The sequence below is a fragment of the Callorhinchus milii genome, unplaced genomic scaffold, assembly GCF_018977255.1.
Source record: "Callorhinchus milii isolate IMCB2004 unplaced genomic scaffold, IMCB_Cmil_1.0 Scaffold3, whole genome shotgun sequence".
Taxonomy (NCBI): domain Eukaryota; kingdom Metazoa; phylum Chordata; class Chondrichthyes; order Chimaeriformes; family Callorhinchidae; genus Callorhinchus; species Callorhinchus milii.
The window spans coordinates 57598685-57619586 of record NW_024704744.1 but is presented as its reverse complement, the minus strand read 5'-3'; the positions used below and the strand labels follow the sequence as shown (position 1 = coordinate 57619586).

Sequence of the window (20902 nt, the reverse complement as noted above, 5' to 3'; positions counted from 1 at the left end):
GTAAAGTGACTGTATATTTTGTGGGCGAAACATGGCAGCTAATTGCACACAGCAGTGGATTTACACAGCATAACAGAGTGACTAATTATCTGGAGAAGTGTTGGTCAGGACACTGGAAACAACTTTTTTTTCTTTTCAGATCACTCTGATCTTTAATATCCATCAGAACTGACAGCCAGACAATTTTACTTTATGATATTGAAGCCAATTTATGAAGCACCTTCAAGACAATAATTCAGATATAAATGAGTTTGGGAGGAACCACTTTACACAGGGACTGTTGAGAATGTGGAATTCATTACTGGGATTAAAACTGACAGGAAACTCGACGAGTACAAGAGGGAGAAGGAAATAGAGCGGTAGTGGCTCAGGTGGAATAAAACACTTGCAGGCACTAGTTTGGCTGAATAGTCTGCTTCGTTGCTGAACAGTAATTCTATGTACATCTTAAACCGGGAAATGAATACAGCCAGAAGAGAGAACTTATAGATATTTCAGGAACTTCCTTACAATGTAACATAGCTACTTCATGCATCAAATTTTGGATTACAATTCTGTTGAACATTGAACCGTGTAAATTTACAGCACAGAAGAAGGCTATTTGGCCCATTGTGTCAGTTCTGGCTCTTTAAAAGCAATCTCCTCTCAGTCCCATTTACCTGACTTTCCCTCCATAGTTTTATTCTTTTTTAGGTATTGATATAGTTTCCTTTTGAAAGCTAATATGGATTCTGCCTTCACCACCGCTCCTAGCTAGGCATTCCATATCCTCACAAAAATCTCCTAACTTCCCCATTTACTGTTTGCTAACTATCTTAATTTGATGCCCTCTAGTCAAGGCTCATTGACCATTGAAAATAATTTCTCGCTGTTGACTCAATTAAAGCCTCTCATGATTTTAAAGACCTCGATCGGTTCACCCCTCAAACCTTCTCGGAAGTGCTTTTTACTTGCAAGCTCTAGTCCAGTGACGTAATGGTTGGTCCCTGGTTTCCAGGAACAGGATGTCAATCGCATCACTTGAGATCTTGCAAAGCCTCCACCTTGAGACTTTATGATGATGCGACCATGCTGGCAACTTCACTGCAATTTAGGAAACTAATACAATTTAATTGAAAATCAGCACTATAAAGTAAAGAGGAGCTGATCAGTAACTCCTCAAAGAATATTGGGAAGCTCTCCCTCCACCCAAAAAAATCAAAGCCAGCGGGGAATAGAAGAAATGAACCAGGAAAATATAGTATTTCTGTATATAGTCAATCTGAAATCATACAGTCCGCTTCTTTACCTGGCTACTAATTATCGGTGCATGCTATTTATGCACTGTTCCTGTGAAACAAAACACATACACATCCTTACATTTTATTTTAAGGAGCAAGAAAGGAGAGAATTCTCCAGGCAGGCATTTCCAGCAACCTACTGAATTCAATTTAAGTTGATAATTGATAATTATAATATCATAATCTTAAAATAAATTAGGGTAAATGATAATTTACAGCAACTTAATGCTACTTTGAAATAATATAAAAACAATTTGTTCACGTATATGGGGAGGGATTGAAGGAAGAAGATAAATAAAACCTGTATTTGTATAGCGCTCTTCATGTGGGGTAGGGTCTTGGAGTACTTAACAGTGGCGGAGTTTGACGCTGAGCCGGAGGAAGTGACGGTAGGCCCGATCAAAGAGGAGGGTCTTCAGGTATGATATATAGACTGACGTGGGGTGGGGGGGGGGGCAGAATGATTGAGGTGGAAAGTTCCAGAGTCTCAGCTTTAGTGGCTGAAAGCACAGCACAGGTGGTGGAGTGGAGGTACTAGGGACATGCTGGAGCCAGCTGAGTGAAGGCGGTGGGTAAATAATTAGGGTGTAAGCAGGTTGGAGAGGTAGGGAGGTGCCAGGGCATGAAATAATTTGTATATGAGTTTAAGGATCTTGAAATCGATCTGTTCTGTAATAGAGAGCCAGTGGAGCCTGGCAAGGATTGGGATAATGGGGTTTGGAGTTTGGTGCGGTTGAGGATATGGGTGGCGGAGATCTGAATGAATTGGATTTTATGAATGGTGGAGCTCAGGAGACTGTCGAGGAGGGTATTGAGTGAGAGTGGGAGGTTGGGTGGGCAATGTGCCAGCGGTGGAGGAGAGCAGTCCTGGTCAGGGACTGGATGTGTGGTAGGAAGGGCAGCTGTGTATCAAACCTGACGCCTAAATTATCTGTCACGACTGGAAAGTGGGGTGTGGGGAGAGGGATCACAATACATTGCATAAAGAAGGGGAAATAAACTAGGTCGATGAACTACATCACTCTTGAATATCAGCAAGCCACAAAATTTTAGAAGCATGACCACTGATTCATTCTTCCACCAGCTTCCTGCCCCTCTTTCCGCTTTTGCTTGATGATCCACGTTGGCCCTGTACAGCTTTGGTATGTTATTGTGCACAAATGGTGCTAGGTAAGTGCGGTACACTAAACAGTTTCAGCTTCTGTAAATAATCATAACTTTGATTATTAGCTTTTCTTAGAAAAGCTGACACACAGACAGCATTAGACATTTTTTCCCCCCTGAGGGGGATCAGATTCTGAAATGTCTTGTACCTAAAGATGCTTTCATAACTAATGAGTCATGCTGTATAACAGTTATCAGACTAGGATGTTTCACTTCCTGAGCCACATTACTGTGCCATGATCATCCTCAAACATCTCTAATCAACTGCAAGTTGCTGGTGAGTTTCTGAGATGTTTGCAAATCCAGCCACAGTGTTATTTGGGACGTTTGTACAGTACTTACCATTATGTTTTCAATCTGATTGTCTTCAATGTCACAGAAAATGAACTCCCACTCCAAAGTCTCATAATCCATGTTTGCCAGATGGCATAGTTCTTTGTGCCGTAAGGTAATTATGTAGAGCGGGAGGGGAGAAGACGTCTTTGTACTTAAACTAAGTCAGAGTGCCCAGGGAAAGAAGTCTTATTGTCTCAGAGGACAAGCTGTTTGAAATGAACCCCACACAAAAACAAAAGTGTAATGAACAAAGTTATTTTAATAAGGTTGTGATGCAGTACTTCACTGTGATACATCATCCTAATGCAGCATTGCTACTGTGGCATAGATTGCTGACAGGAAAAATACAGTAATGGATATGAATTTGTAACTAATGGATGACTTTTTTAAAAAAAAGCATTGTGGACTTGCGTGTCTTTAGTTCTAATTAGATTGGATGGCTGTAAGTAATGTACATATGACACAGTGCATTATTATTATCTTGTGACTGTTGTGTTATGGGCCTGTCCCTGCTACAAACTAGATTGTAAATGGTAAATGTGTTTTGAGTGGGATCCATAAAGTTGTTAAGAGTGAGGATATGTTAAACCCTGGACATAAATGGAGTTAGAGGGAATGGCTTGAAGTGGACCAGAGGTGAAAGGATAATGTGTTATTTGACTTTACTACTCAATACTCAAAAGGGACACATCTGACAGAGTGCATTTGTTTTTGAATGAACAATTGACTTAATGAACATTATGCTTGGATATCATTTTTCTTTACTTATGAGAAAAGAGTGAGGTAAAAAATCTGATCATTCTCTCAGCTGTACTGTAGTAGAATTTAATGCCCTTACATTAGCCACCCTTTGTGGTAAGCCAGCTGTTGATTATACTCTGTAAAGGGATGCCTCCTGATGCTTGCCTTAAATGTGCATTCATAACCCTTTACTACGGGTCCCATTCTTTGTCAACAACAAATGTGGGTTAATACTGTATTAAAGGCTAGCAGTCTGAGTGTAGTTTTGAAAGAGCATGTAGGAGATTTTTAATGTAAGATTGTATTTAATAAAAATATTCAATGCTATGATTGGTAAGGAATGATTAGTAACACGGTTGTGCCAAAATATGGATTTACATTTAGGAGAACATTTCAACAACAACAACAAGATTCCATTTATAGAGCGCCTTTCACGTCGGGAGGACGTCCCAAGGTATTTTGTTCCCTGTTGTAAATACCTTTAAAACCGCATAAACCTGTAATTTGCATATTAATATACCTCAGTGCCCAGTGAGTTACACAAGGAATTTACTTGCCATTACACTAATATGCATTCTGCACACATTTCTTTTATAACCTAGATTTAAACACTGAATTAGTGTTATTATTAGTGGGTATGCTAAAAAAACAGGTGTTAAGTTGTTTAGCAGTTCAGGTTTCTTGTAAAAGGCTGCGAGAGAACATTAAAGTGTCTGGCACATTGCAAGCTGTCCTGTAAAGGTTCTCCTACCACGCTGAAGGCAGATGTTGGTGAGATAGCTGACGAGGGAACTCTGATACCTGGGGGAAGGGGGGGACAGCTGCTGAAAAGTGGGGTCTCCTTAAAGCTGAACAGGCTCCAAGGTCACATGTTTGGCAGTGTCATGTCAGAATTGAGCCAACCCTCCGTGGTGGTCTTGGTAGTCCAGTTCCATGATAAGGCGCTATGTCAAATGCAAGGATTATTATTATATGACAGCACAGCCAGCCTGGCTCATCGGTCTGACTTGGAAGGGCAGACCAGTCACTTGGGCAGGGGACTCTTCCCACTCAGCTCCCGTTAACCCTTCAAGCCAAAGCCGTATTGTCAAGCTATATGGTTTTAGCTGCTTGGACTCCAGCAGTTACCCCAATGTACACTCAGGGTCCCCAAGCCTTGGCTCTTGCCAACGTGTGCCTAATACTTTCCGGAATTAGGTAAACAGGATGCGTCTCTCCAGAGAGAGAGCGCGCATTCCAAGGGTCATTTGTTGCATTTGACGAAAAACTCCAGGAAACTGGTAAATTGTCACTGGAATTTCAGTAAAATGCATTTGTGAGTGTAAAATGTATGTACTTCATCCAGAAAAACACCCCACCATACAACTATTGAATGTGGTCTTCCAGTTTAACCTGGAGAGAGCTGTAGAGTCTTGGGGAAAAGTCCTGGTTATTGTAGTGGGCACATAATTTTTATGTAAGAAATGTATTGCGCAGAAAGTGTACTTCTACAATATTAAAACATAGAGGTTTAAGTACAACTCTTTTTGTCTCTTTAGTTCATATTCCCACTATTTTTAAGTACACTTGCTGATACACTTGAGATAGATAGATTTCTTATTGCAAAAGGGATTAAGGGATATGGGGATAAGGCAGGGTCAGGTTATTAGCTGGAGTTAGATTAGAAGATTAGCCATGATTGAATGGCGGGGCAGGCTCGAAGGGCCGAATGGCCTACTCTTGCTCCTACATGTTATGTTATATCACTGGTTCATTAGCACTATTCATAAGACCATAAGACGTAGGAGCAGGAGTAGGCCATTCGGCCCCTCGAGCCTGCCCTGCCATTTAATAAGATCATGGCTGATCTTCTAACCTAATTCCATTTACCCGCCCTATCCCCATATCCCTTAATCCCTCTCATTTAGAAATCTATCAGCCTCAGTCTTGAATTTGTTCAAGGACTGAGCATCCACAGCCTTCTGGGATAGAGAATTCCACAAATTCACTACCCTCTGAGTGAATTCCCCACGTTATACTCCATGAGCCCCAGACGCAGATTTAGTAGTTGATCAGCAGTGTGTGCTGAAGAGTCTGATGAAGGCATTATATTTTACGGTGGCTAAGAGGTTTAAGTTTGATTTATGGTTTTAAAACTCTTATCTGAAAGGTCCTTCCATATTAATTTAACAGTAAAGTTTTTAAAATTGGTCTGAATATCTAGTGAGTATGCAAGCAATCGTAGGTCAATATAATAATAATAATAATCCTTGCATATGATATAGTGCCTTATCACTTCTTCAAGACATCTCAAAGCGCTTCACACAATATGCTGTAAAGTGAATTGACTATATTTGGTGGGCGAAACGTGGCAGCCAATTGAGCTCAGCAGTGTCCCACAAGCAGTTGTAGATTGAGCGATCAATTTTATATTATTTATTTTGGAAGGTATTATTACCCCCAGAAAAGCAATCCGCCAATAGATTAACAACTGGGTTTTTTTTATTTGTGTACTTATTGCTAGGTAAACAGAGGCACGTGGAGTAAGGAAACCTGCCCAAAGTTTTGCCCTGCCGGGAATTGAACCCAGGTCTCTCGCTTACGCGGCGTGCTCTAACCACTGAGCTACAGGACTCCACTGTAGGTTGAACTGACATAACAGTTTACACTGTACACCAATTTGGAACTGTCTAGTTTGCAAAGCATAAAACAAGCAGTTAAATAATGGTTATTAATGGTTGTAACTCAGTGGTTAGAGTACTCACCTCACAAGAGAGAGACCTGGGTTTGATGTCCGGGTGGGGTGGGGGGTGAAATGTGGGCAAGTTTCCTTACTCCGCACGCCTCTGTTTGCCTAGCAATAAGTAGGAACCCGGTTGTTAGTCGATTGGCGGATTGCTTTTCCGGGTGTAATAAATCTTTCAAAAAAGTAATATTAATAATAAATTGGTCACTCAATCCCCGACTGTTTGTGGGACACTGTTGTGCGCAATTGACTGCCGTGCTTCGCCCACAGAATATACTGCAAAGTGAATTGTCAATTCACTTTACAGTATATTCTGTGAAGTGCTTTGAGACGTCTTGAAGACGTGATAAGGCTGTATTTCAAATGCAAGGATTAAAGAAATTGTATGTTTTATTCTTGTCTGTTAATCCAAATTGTTTTTGTGTTTCCTATTTGAAGGTATACAAATCTGTTTCGTTCGTTTCAGGTAAAGATCTTTGATGACTTTGGAGTTGGACCTTGCCTGCATGTTTAAGGAGGATGAATGCGGAGGAATTGGAGTTATTGAGCGACTCCAAGTACAGAAACTATGTAGCAGCGGTGGATAAAGCCCTGAAAAATTTTGAGTATTCCAGTGAATGGGCAGATCTGATATCAGCGCTGGGTAAACTCAACAAGGTAATGACAATAGGAAAATACAAATGTGTTAATCTTTATGAGCTGATTTGTGCTGTAATAGTGTGCGCCTATTACGCAGTAAACTGTTTAATAATTTTTTTACCTTAAAGTATTGTACAGTAGACTGCTATAATTTGCATATGAGAAAGAGCTCTTTGTGTTTAATTGATGTGTTTTAAACAAATTCGGCAAGGAAGTCACTTTTTGAATCTTTATATTTTGAATCTTTATATTCATGACTATTCACTATCAATTCGAAGTGTTTGCATGTAGACCTAACGGATACACAGGCCTTTAAATGTGGGAGTGCAAGTAGACAAAACTACATAAAAACAAATTGGATCTAGGTTTTATACAAAAGTGACATTGAATATGAACAAAGAGTTGATGTTTTATTTGTAAGATCACAATTTGAGTATTCTGGCCTGTTTTGGGCACCTCGTTATAGAAATGCCATCACAGACATAGACTGACCAGGTTCAGTGGAAACTCATTACGGTCAAGAATGGAACAGTTATTTGGAGATATTTGAAGCGCTAGAATTGTTGTTATTATCACAGACAAGATTAAGCTGGGATTTAGAAGGTTTCCAAAACCTATGAACTTAGTGTGCGATAGGGGCCTCCTGATTTGTTGGTGCTTGGTTTTGACAGGTAAAATTTCTCCCCAGTACATTATTTCTACTGATTTAAGAGTCATAAATATAGAGGGTGTACAACAACAACAACATCAAGATTCCATTTATTGAGCGCCTTTCACGTCGGGAGGACGTCCCAAGGCGCTGTACAGTTGGGTCAGGACCCGAGCATCAGGGGGAAATGGTCAGGGTGAGGGGAGGGAAGGGAGGGAGCGAAGAAGGGGTAGAGAGTCGAGAGGGGAGCTGAAGGCACGGTCAAAGAGAAAGGTCTTGAGACCGGCCTTGAAGGAGGAAAGGGAGGAGGCGGCGAAGGCACTGGGGGATGGAGTTCCAGAGCCTCGGGGCTGAGAGGCTGAAGGCCCGACCACCAATGGTAGGGCGGTTGGGGCGGGGGATGTGGAGCAGACCGGAGCCAGAGGAACGGAGGGTATGGGCAGGTAGGTAGGGGGATAGTAGGTCGGAGAGGTAGGAGGGAGCGAGGCCGTGAATGGCCTTGTAGGTGAGGATGAGGATCTTGAATTCGATCCTCTGGGGGATGGGGAGCCAGTGGAGGCGAGCGAGGGTGGGAGTGATGTGGTCCCGAAGCCTGGTGCGGGACAGTACACGAGCTGCAGAGTTCTGAATGACCTGCAGCTTGTGGAGGGAGGTGGCGGGAAGGCCGGCGAGGAGAGAGTTCCCATAGTCCAGCCTTGAGGTGATAAAGGCGTGGACCAGAGTTTCAGCAGCGTGAGGGGTGAGGTAGTGCCGTAGTCTGGCGATGTTCCGGAGGTGATGGAAGGCGGTGCCAGTTGTGGTGCGGATATGAGGGAGAAAGGACAGCTCAGGGTCGAACAGAACCCCGAGGTTCCTGACTGGCTTTGAGAGGTGGAGAGTGCAGCCTTGGATGCTGATGCTGTCAGCGCCTGAGGTGCGGAGGCGCTGACGTGAGCCAATCAGGAGGGCCTCAGTTTTGCGCACGTTGAGCTGAAGAAAGTTGTCTCTCGTCCAGGACTCGATGTCGGACAGGCAGGCTGTCAGGACATCGGTGGTCGTGGAGTTGAGGGTAGAGGAGGAAAGGTAGAGTTGGGTGTCATCCGCATACATGTGGAAGTTAACCCCATGTCTGCGGATGATGTCACCGAGGGGGAGCATGTAGAGGGTGAAGAGGAGGGGACCGAGGACAGAGCCTTGAGGGACACCGCACGAGACAGTGCGGGGGATGGAGGAACAGCCGTTCGTGGAAACAAAGTGAAGACGGTGGGAGAGGTACGACCTAAACCACTCAAGGACAGGGCCTTGAAGGTTGAGGTGGGAGGACAAGCGGTGGAGGAGGATAGCGTGGTCGACCGTATCGAATGCTGCCGATAGGTCGAGGAGGCAGAGGGAGCCCTGGTCACAGATGGTCAGGATGTCATTGGTGACCTTGACCAGGGCAACTTCTGTGCTATGGGCAGCACGGAAACCTGACTGAAGGGGTTCGAGTAATGAATGGTTGGAGAGGAAAGAGCGCAGCTGGGAGGCGACAACTCTTTCAAGGACCTTGGACAGGAAGGGGAGGTTGGAGATGGGCCGGTAGCTTGATAGCTGCGACGCATCAAGGGAGGGTTTTTTCAAGGTGGGAGTGATGGTGGCAGTTTTTAAGGGAATGGGAACAGAGCCACAGGAGAGGGACAGGTTGACGATGTGTAATTTGAGTATCATCACTTAACAAAAAAACACAAAAGACTAAAAGGAATCTTTTACACCGGGTAATTATGGAGTGTTTTACCATAAATGGACATTGAAACTGAGTCCTTCACAGCATTTAAAAGGGAATTGGATAAATCCATGACAGAAAAATATTACAAGCTTCAGGAATACGCAGGGATCAAAGTGATAGCTCCAGAGTGAAAGCTAGCTAGTGTGGTGTAATCCCTTGGATAAAATAATCATAATCCTCCATTTTATATAGCAACTTATCACATCAAAATGTCTGGAAGCAGTGAATGAAATGCATTGTTAGAGTAATTTGAGCAGCAGCCCGCATTCAACAATGAAGGCTTGAATTCTGAGTGCAGATTATTTGATCTACGTGCCTGCAGGGGTTACGTATTGCACATTTACTTGAAATTGCTGACTAAGTTCCACTGAAAGCTCTTGAGTGTTGTGGTTTGTTCAACTCGTCTGATGTAGTTCTCTTTGTAAAACCTTCTTCATCCAGCATTTCGTCCACAAAATACATAGTCGATTCACTTTACAGTATATTCTGCAAAGTGCTTTGAGACGTCTCAAAGATGTGATAAGGCACTATTATTATTATCCTAGAAAATCCTGACTTTAGCAGTTGCTTTTACCAAGGTTAAAGATATGCTTGTGCTCTGTTAACAGGTTTTGCAAAACAATGCAAAGTACCATGTGGTCCCAAAGAAGCTGACGGTTGGCAAGCGCTTGGCCCAGTGTCTTCACCCAGCATTGCCCAGTGGTGTTCACCGGAAAGCGCTAGAAACGTACGAGATAATTTTTAAAATGATTGGCCCCAAGCGGCTGGCAAAAGATCTCTTCTTATACAGGTGTGCTATTCATTAATTCCTCCTTTATTAAAAACAATCATGTTAAGACATTGCATATTTAGTGAATCAATGTGTTTGAACAGTTACAGAGTGTTGAGACATTTATTATGTAAAGTAATGAACATGCAATCTGACTGAACTCTCTATGGGGCATTGCAGTTCTTAAGATACGGATTTGGTTGTTAAACAATGAATATTTAGGATTGCCCAGTTTTTGATCTAGAATACATATTTTATTACTTTGCAACTCAGAATATAGATTATTACTTTGTAATTCAATATTTTATTCTGTACTATTTTTAAAAATATATCTTGCGTGGACATGCTCTTCTGTATGTGTTTTGTCTGCTGTTGCTCAGGAAGCCCTGGAATCTGAATTCTATTTTTTCCAGCAGATCTCTGGTTAGTTTTATGAACTATTTAATCCGAACTAGTTGTGTTTTGTGAAATATTGTATTTGGAACTAATTTGAGAATGATTCTCTCTTCAGTTCTGGCCTCTTTCCTCTTCTCGCCAATGCGGCCATGTCTGTCAAGCCGGCACTTTTAAGCTTGTACGAAGTTTACTACTTGCCACTGGGTAAGACTCTGAAGCCAGGTCTGCAAGGCCTTTTGACGGGAGTGTTGCCAGGCTTGGAAGAAGGCTCTGAGTATTATGACAGGTAAGAGGATGCATTGTTTGTTGCATGAATATCTGTATGTGTTTCAAGGGAACACGTGGGTGCTTTCTTTTGTAAGGTTAAAATATTTTTCACAAATTTGTTCTGTATTTCAACCTGCAAATGATGTGTATTTATTTGTTGGGCTAAAACGAGCTTTTCAGTCAAATATTAAGGGTGCCTGAAACATTATACACGATGACATGTAGCAGAGCTCAGAAGTCCTTGTAGTGATCTGTGCTCTGAACTTTAGCATCAAGCTTATTTCAATCCTTTGATCTACCACCTGGTATTCTCACAAAAGATCCAACCAATTAGAACTTCTTATCCTTGTCCTTCCAGGTCAAAGATAGAGAGGGAGTAGACTGAGCAAATATTTTAATCAATTTGCAGGAGGAAGTATCATCATCCACCACAGTGTCACTAAAGGTCTTTTAGAATGCCATCTAATCCAAGCTTGTCCTGGAAATCTGTGCATAATAATCCTTGCATTTGATATATATCGCGCCTTATCATGTTGTTGAGACATCTCAAAGCGCTTCACAGAATATACTGTAGAGTGGATTGACTTTATTTTGTGGGCGAATCGTGGCAGCCAATTGCACACAACAGAGTCCCACGATAGTCGTGAATTGAGTGACCTGAAATGGCTAAAAATAAGCACCTTAACTACCAGGAAGGATTTGGTTTGTTCATTGCAAATGATTTATTTTCAACATGGTGCAGATAGCATGAGCATTCAATGTACACAACTGATGGAAACCTGAGTTGAGAAGAGCAGCACTCAATGTATTTATTGCGGAGTTTACAAAATGTAAAGAATTTATTTCTAGGCACACAAACCAATGCCTCCAAATGGCAGCTGTTGATGTGGTTGGCGCATTATAGCCAAAAGAGCTAACATTACCTGGGTGACTTGAGATTAAAACAAATGCATTACTCAAGACTGATATTGCCAAGGACACAACTAAAAATGGAACAAGGAATGGAAACAATTGATTCTGGTAAGATTTCCATGTATGGAACCACCTCCATTACTTCAAATATTGCAGTTTAATATACATTGGATAATATGTATTGCAGCAATATATAATTCAAATGTTTTATTAAATATTCTTGTGACAATTCTTTAATTACTTCAAAAAGTAAAAAACTATTTTACAATGTTTTATTGTCATGTTGTGTATGTTTAGTAATCAAGATTTTATCTTTATAACTCCAGATGATTCCTCCACATCTTCATCCTTGGAGTAGAAGCAACAACTGCTGTCATGATCTTGTAGGATGATAATGAAGGTTCTGCCCAGAAAAGGAACCTGATATGCTTGATGGAGAAATATAAACCACGGACTTTAACACCACCTGTAGGACGCATCCTTCAGTGTACAATTGGGGAATTGGGGGACATTGTATGGAGGTTTTCTGCTTGGGTCCAACACAGGTTGGAAACACATCAGCCAAAGTATAAACTACCGTGGAGCCCTGTAGCTCAGTGGTTAGAGCATGTGCCTTGCAAGAGAGAGACCTGGGTTTGATTCCTGGCAGAGCAAAACTTTGGGCAAGTTTCCTTACTCCATACGCTTCTGTTTACCTACCAGTAAGTAGGAACCCGGTTGTTAGTCGATTGGCAGATAGGTTTTCCGGGGGTAATAATTCCTTAAAAAAATTTGTCACTCAATCCACAACTGTTGGTGTGCGCAATTAGCTGCCATGTTTCGCCCACAAAATATACAGTCAAATATATACAAAATATACACTTTACAGTATATTCTGTGAAGCATTTTGAGACGTCTCGAAGACGTGATAAGGTGCTATATCAAATGCAAAGATTATTATTGTTATTTGTGCCTTCAACTCTTCCACTACACTGGAGCACCTATGGAGTCTCTAGGTCAAAGTTTAAATAATTTGTGAACATTGCATTGTAGATCCAGACATGTGCGTTTCATTGCAATGGGTTTGCAGTGTTATGTTGTCACAAAATGTGGGTCTGATTGATATATTGGAATGATTACGACTTCACTGGTCCTCATCTCTCTTGTGCTTGGATTACAACATACAGACAATCATCAAATCAACTGAAGGCAACTTGGGGAGTCCTGTGTTGCACTGTAACTGATGTGTCACTCCAACCTGAGGGTGACTTTGTGAGAATATCATCATTGATGATTCCTCATAACTAGTGAAGACAATAAATAAGGCTGCAAATGTGCATATTGTTGAAATGTGACTTTCACAGGATTATTTACTTATGTTGTACAGCAACATTTAAAGTCTCATGATGTTAAAAATAATAACTACCATTGCATTTGATATAATACCTTTCATATCAGATGGGGTGGGGAAACATCTCAAAGCTCTTCACGGGATCTATTGTAAACTGTAGTGACTGTCTATTGATGTGGGCAGCTAATTTACATATTGCAAATGTTCCACAAGCAGCCAGGAGAAACTCCCTTCTCTTCCAAAAGTGCTACCGGATCTTTAACGTCCACCTAAACAGGCAGGTGAGACCTTGGTTTAACATATTATCTGAAAGACAACACCTCCAACAATGCAGTGCTCCCCAGTATTTGCACGTCAGCCTAGAATAGTTCAGTGTCTTGACATGGGGCTTGAACCCAAAACCTTCTGCCTCGGAAGTGAGTGCTACCAAATGAGCCAGGTTGACACCTACATATTGCAGTTTTTTACACATGTTTATTAATATTACTGCATTTATTTTTGGCAATTTACATGTACTTTACGATTAGCACTTATTGAGGGAATATGATGAGAGTTAACTTTGCAGAGCAAACATATTTTTATTTACTGTAAACGTTTCTCTATTGAAATAAAAATATATAACTGTATTGATCACTTATTTGTCATGGTTTTTTTTGTGATGATACTTGTGATGATACTCTTCTTTCTAAGTACCTTGATAGATTGCTGAACTCTGACTCCTAAAGGACTCAAATTACTTCCCCTGAAACCCGCTTTTCTCCTGTGGGCCCCTTCATTAACACATTAAAGCAGCATGTGCTATATGTTGTACCATTGTACCATCAACACAGAAACACAGCTGTGTTGAAACCCTAGATTTTTATGAGTACATTTTGCAAAGAAACCCTTTCGCATAATTCAGCAGTACAGTAGAACTTCCGACACTAGTTGAATTAATTAATCCATGATGGTAGTAAGCAATCCAAGGAAGCAATCAGCTTCAGAATAGATTGTAGACAGTTTCAAAATGTGCCTCTGCCTCCTTTCCTGCAGTTGTAATATGACATTTCCATTTTCCACACCAGCCATCACTGTGATCTTCTCAGATTGACAATTAGGGGAGATTTTGTGCTGTTTGCTTAAATCCATGAAGAACTGAGTTGAGAGTGCCCAAACTCATTTCGCATTAGATATTTAGAACCAGTCACATCTGTCTGCTCAGCATTTGTGCCCACTCCCAGAGATCAAAGGACATTGCTATAATAGGATCTAGTAGAAACCATATTTCACATTTTTATTATGTGGAACATGGTCATTTCCATGTTTAGCAATCGTACTGGAGATGATTAGCAAATCATGATTTGCTGGTTCTGAATTGTTAAAGCTCCAGTACCATAAACCAAAGGTCATCATGTTAAAAACTTTATTTTAAGAAAAATTGCCATACTGAAATGATTTGTACTAAGTGAAAGTAATACTGTATTTAGGAATGTAGTTCTGCTAAGTTATTGGTTCTGTAATTGGTCATGTTTGAAATGCTATTCTAGCTATCACAAAACCTGACTTTACATCCGTTGTGTGTTATTCCAGAGCTCCATTGTCTGATTAATCCGTGTTTTACAGTTGTGTTTTAATCCACTATTTTGTTTAATTCCCCATTATTTTAATGTTTTACACACAGAACAAATACCTTGCTGGAAAAGGTTGCAGCTGCGGTGGAACAGTCTGCTTTTTACAGTGCCCTTTGGGGCAGTATCCTGACCAGCCCTGCTGTCCGCTTGCCAGGAATCACCTTTGTGCTCTTGCATCTCAACCGCAAGCTCTCGATGGAGGACCAGCTATATGTCATCGGCAGTGACATTGAGCTGATGGTACTCACATTTTCATACATTTCATTATTTTTGATTCATTTTCATGTAAAGTCACCGAGTTGTAATTTATTCAATTTCAAAGCTGGATAGAGATTACCTTTTAGTTTCGTTGAGTATCATACTGTTAGGAATCCCCTTAATTTGTACTGCCAAACAAATATGTCTTCAGTATGATCCCCCTGTGTAGTGAAGAGCCTGTCAACACTCATTCGAGGCTCACACACAAATAAATGTGGTTCCAGTGGAACTGCACCTAGTGGAAGAGAAGGTAACACCTACCTGAACACAGAACAGTTACCCTAAAAAAGGTAAAACCTAGAATTGCAATGAATGCGTAGATGACTAAAGAAATGGAAGTTAGGAAGAACACAACACTCATGAATGACAGTTATATGTGAGTTATAAACATCTATTGCATATGTTTTACCTAATAAATTATTAGCATTTTTTCTTTATTAAATCAACAGATTTTAGCCATAATTTTAAAGCTCATCATCACATATATATACCACAAAATATACAGTCAATTCACTTTACAATATATTAAACGATAATAAATTGGTCACTTCAATCCACGACTGTTTGTGGGACACTGCTGTGTGCAATTTGGCTGCCACATTTCACCCACAAATATGCAGTCAATTCACTTTACAGTATATTCTGTGAAGAGCTTTGAGACGTCTAGCAGACGTGAAAAGCGCTATATCAAATGCAAGGATTATATTATATCAAATGCAAGAATTATTATCTATACAAATAGTGAAGACTCAATTGAATTGAGGTAATGAGATAACTGATGTGTTCTCAATATCATCACACACTTGTTTTTTATGCTATTGGAATAGTGGAATGAATATCTGGGAGGAAGACACAGAATTGTAGGGAAAAAATCTGTAACTGACAAACAAAGGTACATATGTTTACAGGGATAAAGTTTGAGAAAGTGTAAATTAGCCAAGCAAAAATGTTTGTTTCCTAAATGGTGCTTTTTGTAACTATGTCTAATTCTCTTCACTAAAGATATGCACGTAATGGGAATGAGTCGATGCTTTTATACAAAAAAAAGGTTGCCAGACTGTCAAAGCACGGTTCTGAGAATTGAGTTCAGCACACCTATCATAACATACTAATTCTGTGTGAGATTTTACTACAGTACTGTATTTATCCTGAGCAGAATTTAATTCTCTCCCTGTGGGATGCACCTGGATTCTGGATCCTACCATTCCATATCATAGCACTTTGAGGCAACAGCACCATGCTGATTACTCTTGTTTGAACAACTAGTCCCATTAGTTACCTAATATGGACGAATGATGAGCCCAGAAGCACAAGATACTGAATTCAAATTCATAGGTGGTCACTTTCCTCATTTACTTTAGCTGTATTAAAGGCCTGGTATTACTGCCCAGGCTGTTTGTAGCTCTCTCTTGTCACTAATACTCACTTTGCATCCAATCTTGTAGGTTGAAGCAGTGAGCGTTTCAGTCCAGGACTCCAGTGTACTTGTGCAAAGAAGCACCTTGGACCTCATTCTGTTCTGCTTCCCATTTCATCTGAGTCAGGTATAGAATGTTTATAATGAATATATGAGAAGCACTGACTCAATTAGTTTGATTTACAATGTATCTAATGTATAGATGTAGATTGTTTGGATTTTAGTAGGCGGCTAGTTGATGAACAGGAAGCTTTGATATCAATACTATGTGTCAGAATTGTTTATTAGCAAACAGAATATGAGGTCGACAATGTGCGTTATTAGCGTTTTTTCATGAATAGAAATTATCTATTTGTATGTAAAAAACATTCGTTGTAAATGATGCATTTATGTATGGCTTGACTCATTTTATTGAATATAATGTTACTTTGAATGTGGCACATGCTAGAAATCATTAATGCAATGGTCAATCCAGTGAATCATCACTTAGTAGACAGTGTAAGTAACAGATCATATTTTTGTTAGTTTACTGCATAATCCCAAAGGTTTGTCAGACAAAAAAGGGAAAAATGTATATGGTTCATGTTTCACTGCTTGGTGTGGTTATTATTGTGAGCTTTAAAGGTCCCTTGGCACTGTTTAGAAAAACTGGTGTCTTAGCCAATGTCCCTCTCTCACCTAAAATCCACAAAAAGCGGATTAATTGTTTGTGGGATTTTGCTCGCCCAGATAAATTGCCCATTTGTCTACATAACAGCAGTTTTACATTTATATAGTCCCTTTAACGTCGGGTCATCTCCCAAAGTGCTTCACAAAGTCAACTATGTACCCGAGCGGGGATGGGGGAGCTAAGGAGTGTTGGAGCTAGGGAAAGGTGATCAAAACCACAGTCAAAAAAGAAAGGTCTTAAGATGGGTTTTAAAGGTGGGAAAGAATGGGGCAAGCAAGGCAGAGGGATGGAGTTCCAAAGAGTGGGACCAGAATGACTGAAAGCTCTTCCACTGATGGTGGGGCAGGTGAGGTGGGGAACATGAAGCAGGCCGGTGATGGCTGAAGGGAGGGAATGATAAATTTGCTGGAGATTGCAGAGGTAGGGTGGAGGGGGCCGTGGAGGATTTGAATGTGAGATTGAGGAACTTGAATTTGATCTGCTGGGAATGGAGTGCCGGGGAGCTGAGCAAGGATGGGGGTGATAGACTCTTGGAGCCCAGTGCAGGAGAGCACACGGGCTGCAGATTTTTGGATGGTCTGCAGCTTGTGTTAGGGAAAGCTGGGGGAGTCTGCCGAGCAGGGCGTTGGAATCGTCGAGCAGTAGTTGTGAAAATTGTCCCTTTTAGATCACAATCTCGCTGTCTGTGCGCACTTTGTATCTTATGACATGTTGACAGCGTTTCAATAATTTCCACCAGTTTCTTTTTCAGTGCCAACTCACTCTTCCAGCTTCTGTTTGGAATATTTTAAAATTTGTGTTTTGTTTTGTCACTTTCATCAGGCCACTCGCCCAGACATGATACAGATCCTGTCTGCAGCTTTGCATGTAGTACTTCGCAGAGATATGTCCCTCAACCGTAGGCTCTATGCATGGCTTCTTGGTAAGTTGCACGTTCTGAGTTGCACATGTTAAAACGATTGAAGACTGTCAGCCAATGTACCATCTTAGATGTCTTGCAAGCAGCCCACCGGAATATAGTCTATACCAGATAAAAGTTGATAATCCAGTCACATTAGGCACTGTGTTGATAATTCAACTGTATCAGGTACTGTATGAACTGTACATTATTTCCAGTGGACTGGTTAATGTGTAGGCCAATCATGCACAGGATTTGATGGCCTGTGAATGAGGCAAGCTCAACAAGTAATGCAAGCTCAGTGATGATGGGGAACCTTTGTTTGCTTTAGATGCATTTGTGTTACAGTCTGACCCGGTTAGAACATGGCTCTGGTGTAGCACAGATCCATTTATAATCTGGATGTACTGTGGACCTGCTCCATACTGAAAGTGCAGTACACTTTTGGCTTCTGTTGCTGACTGTTCACTTCCTGCCTACTGTGACAGCTGCATACCCACGCATTCGTCACATCAAGGCTCGATTACGGAAACTCCCTCCTCATCGGCCTTCCCAACTCGTCCCTTCACAAGCTACAGATCATCCAAAACTCTGCAGCTCGTGTACTGTCCCGCATCAGGCTCCGCGACCCCATCACTCCCACCCTCGTCCGACTCCACTGGCTCCCCATCCCCCAGAGGATCGAATTCAAGATCCGCGTCCTCACCTTTAAGGCCATCCATGGCCTTGCCCCCTCCTACCTCTCTGACCTGCTGACTCCCTACCAATCTGCCCGCTCCTCCGTTCAGCGGGCTCTGGCCTGCTCCATGTCTCCCACCTGACCCGCCCTACCATCGGTGGCCAGGCTTTAAGCCTCTCTGCCCCCACACTCTGGAACTCCATCCTACGGTCCCTTCACCTCACTTCCTCCCTTGCCTCCTTCAAGTCCGGTCTCAAGACCCTTCTCTTCGACCGTGCCTTTGGTCTCCCTCCCACCTCTCTTGCCTTCCCTCACCCCTACCCCACCACTCCCCCATGCTCGGGCCCCGACACCTGATTGTTCAGCGCTTTGGGACAGCGGTGGCACTGACCAACAGTGCCACTTGCTTACAGTGCACATGTGCTGCATGCAGGAAGTGATATCAGCGACCATTTTATATCCCAGGTCTTTGTAACCATGGTCTGGTTTTTCGGTCCCAAGTCACAGACTGAATGTAGTATTGCAAGCGGTGCTGTCCATCTATGTAATTCTATGCAGTTTAGTCAGTCTGCTTGCAAATCATTGACTAAAACTGTCTATGTTTTTTTTTGTTACTTTCTTTTAATGGACTGCCATTTGGTAAGTAAATTAAAGAATCATTATTGATTACACTTATCTTACACTTGTCATCCTCATGTTCGTTGCTGTTGGAGTTTTAAATGTTTGTTTTTGCTCCTGATTTGTTTAGGATTTGATAACAACGGTGTCGCTGTAGGCCCCAGGAGCACCAGACACAGCAACCATGAGGAACACTCCATTTACTATTTTAATACCTTCTCCAAGGATCTCCTGGTTCAGGTACAATACAAAATACAATACAAAATTACATTTATGTAGAGTCTTTCACATCGGGAGGATGTTCCAAGGCGCTGGACAGTCGGGGATTTGGACCCGAGTTGGGAAGGTGAAGGGTAGGAGGATGGCCAAGGAAGGAACATCAGTAGTTATAACCTGCATGAATCCTGGTTGCTCTTCATACACCATGTAATGATGGGTCCCAAGAGCAGTTTGTTAAGCATCAGATGCTTTGTATTTCAATTCAAAGCTGTGCCAGAAAGATTTGCTCTCTTCAGTGTTTCTCTTTACAGTCTGTGAAATCATTGTCAATATAAATGCTCTGTTTCATGGCTCTTAATGGTTTAGAGTGAGCTAAATATTATATGAGGCAAAAAATTTGCTCCAAAGTTAACTTCAAATGGATCCTATTTCTGTGCATATCAAAATTTTCAATAATTTATTTTAACAAAATATGCAAATGAGAATGTGGATAAGCGTTTCCCCATTTATGGGAGCCCAAGTCCCATTGCAACAACAACAATAAATTTAATTTTAATATTTTCAAATTGAGGAATTTCTAATTTATAGTCATTTGCTTGATACTGTTCTAGCAGTGAGTATCTAGCTTTTTATGGTAAACACTTTGCTATTTGGCCATTGAATAATTATTTTCTTTCCCCTCTTCTAGGCTATGGTGGGAATCTTGCAAGGAAAAGGACCCAGGGAGGAAGAAAGTACACCATCACATGACCTCAAACCTTTTCGCATTCTCATTAGTCTGCTGGACAAACCAGAGCTAGGTACTACACACGGTGGACAGGAATACTGTTCATTCCTCTGTTGTCTTGAGACCAGAGGGAGTAAGTTGCAACAAATCTCAATATAAGCCCTCTCCAGGATAAACATTTGTTCTACAACCATTGGCCTTACCTGTCTGCAACACAAAGAGCATGAATATACTGTAGTAAAGATCCACTGGATTTCAAGTTTAAATTGAACAGCCTCAGATGTCTCTGTAGCCTTTACATGAGGGAGATATTATTTTACAAATAAATTCCTCACTGTTGTGATCTGATGATCTGAAATGAGCAGACGAAAACACAGTCAACAGCCTTTGGCTTTCTGTGCCTAAGCACATTCTACAGAATAGTGGAGAGATTAGGATCATGCTTGCAATCCCCCCCAATACAGTGATGTGCGATGAGCCATCAAAGTCACTAAGCCCAAAACACGATACGTTACTAAAGAATGTGCTGTGTGACAGGGTGGATGTATCAAGGTTACTTCCACCACCAACATACCTTGACCAGGGTTCTGTCCATCTGCGACCAGGTATCCCTCTGCCTCCTCGTCCTCCTTGACCTCTCTGCTGCTTTCGTCACCGTCGACCACTCTATCATCATCCACCACTTCTCCTCTCACCTCAACCTTCACGGTTCTGTCCTTGACTGGTTCAGATCGTACCTCTCACACCCCCTGTATCTCATCTCCTCAAACGGCTTCTCCTCTAGCCCCCGGACCGTCTTGTGCGGCGTTCCTCGGGGCTCTGTCCTTGGTCCCCTCCTCTTCAACATCCACATG

At 41.6% G+C, this 20902-nt stretch overlaps 1 protein-coding gene across 1 annotated transcript in view; it reads left to right on the top strand.

Annotated features, from left to right (window-relative positions):
• The first annotated feature begins 2370 nt into the window (after positions 1–2370).
• dop1a (DOP1 leucine zipper like protein A) overlaps positions 2371–20902 on the top strand; it is a 62167-nt gene continuing 43635 nt past the window's right edge. The window contains 9 exon segments of the mRNA XM_007893870.2: positions 2371–2450; positions 6713–6903; positions 9887–10068; positions 10559–10729; positions 14613–14802; positions 16266–16364; positions 17730–17829; positions 19233–19342; positions 20010–20121. Coding sequence (XP_007892061.2) covers positions 6766–6903; positions 9887–10068; positions 10559–10729; positions 14613–14802; positions 16266–16364; positions 17730–17829; positions 19233–19342; positions 20010–20121 — 1102 coding nt within the window. The 5' untranslated portion in view covers positions 2371–2450; positions 6713–6765.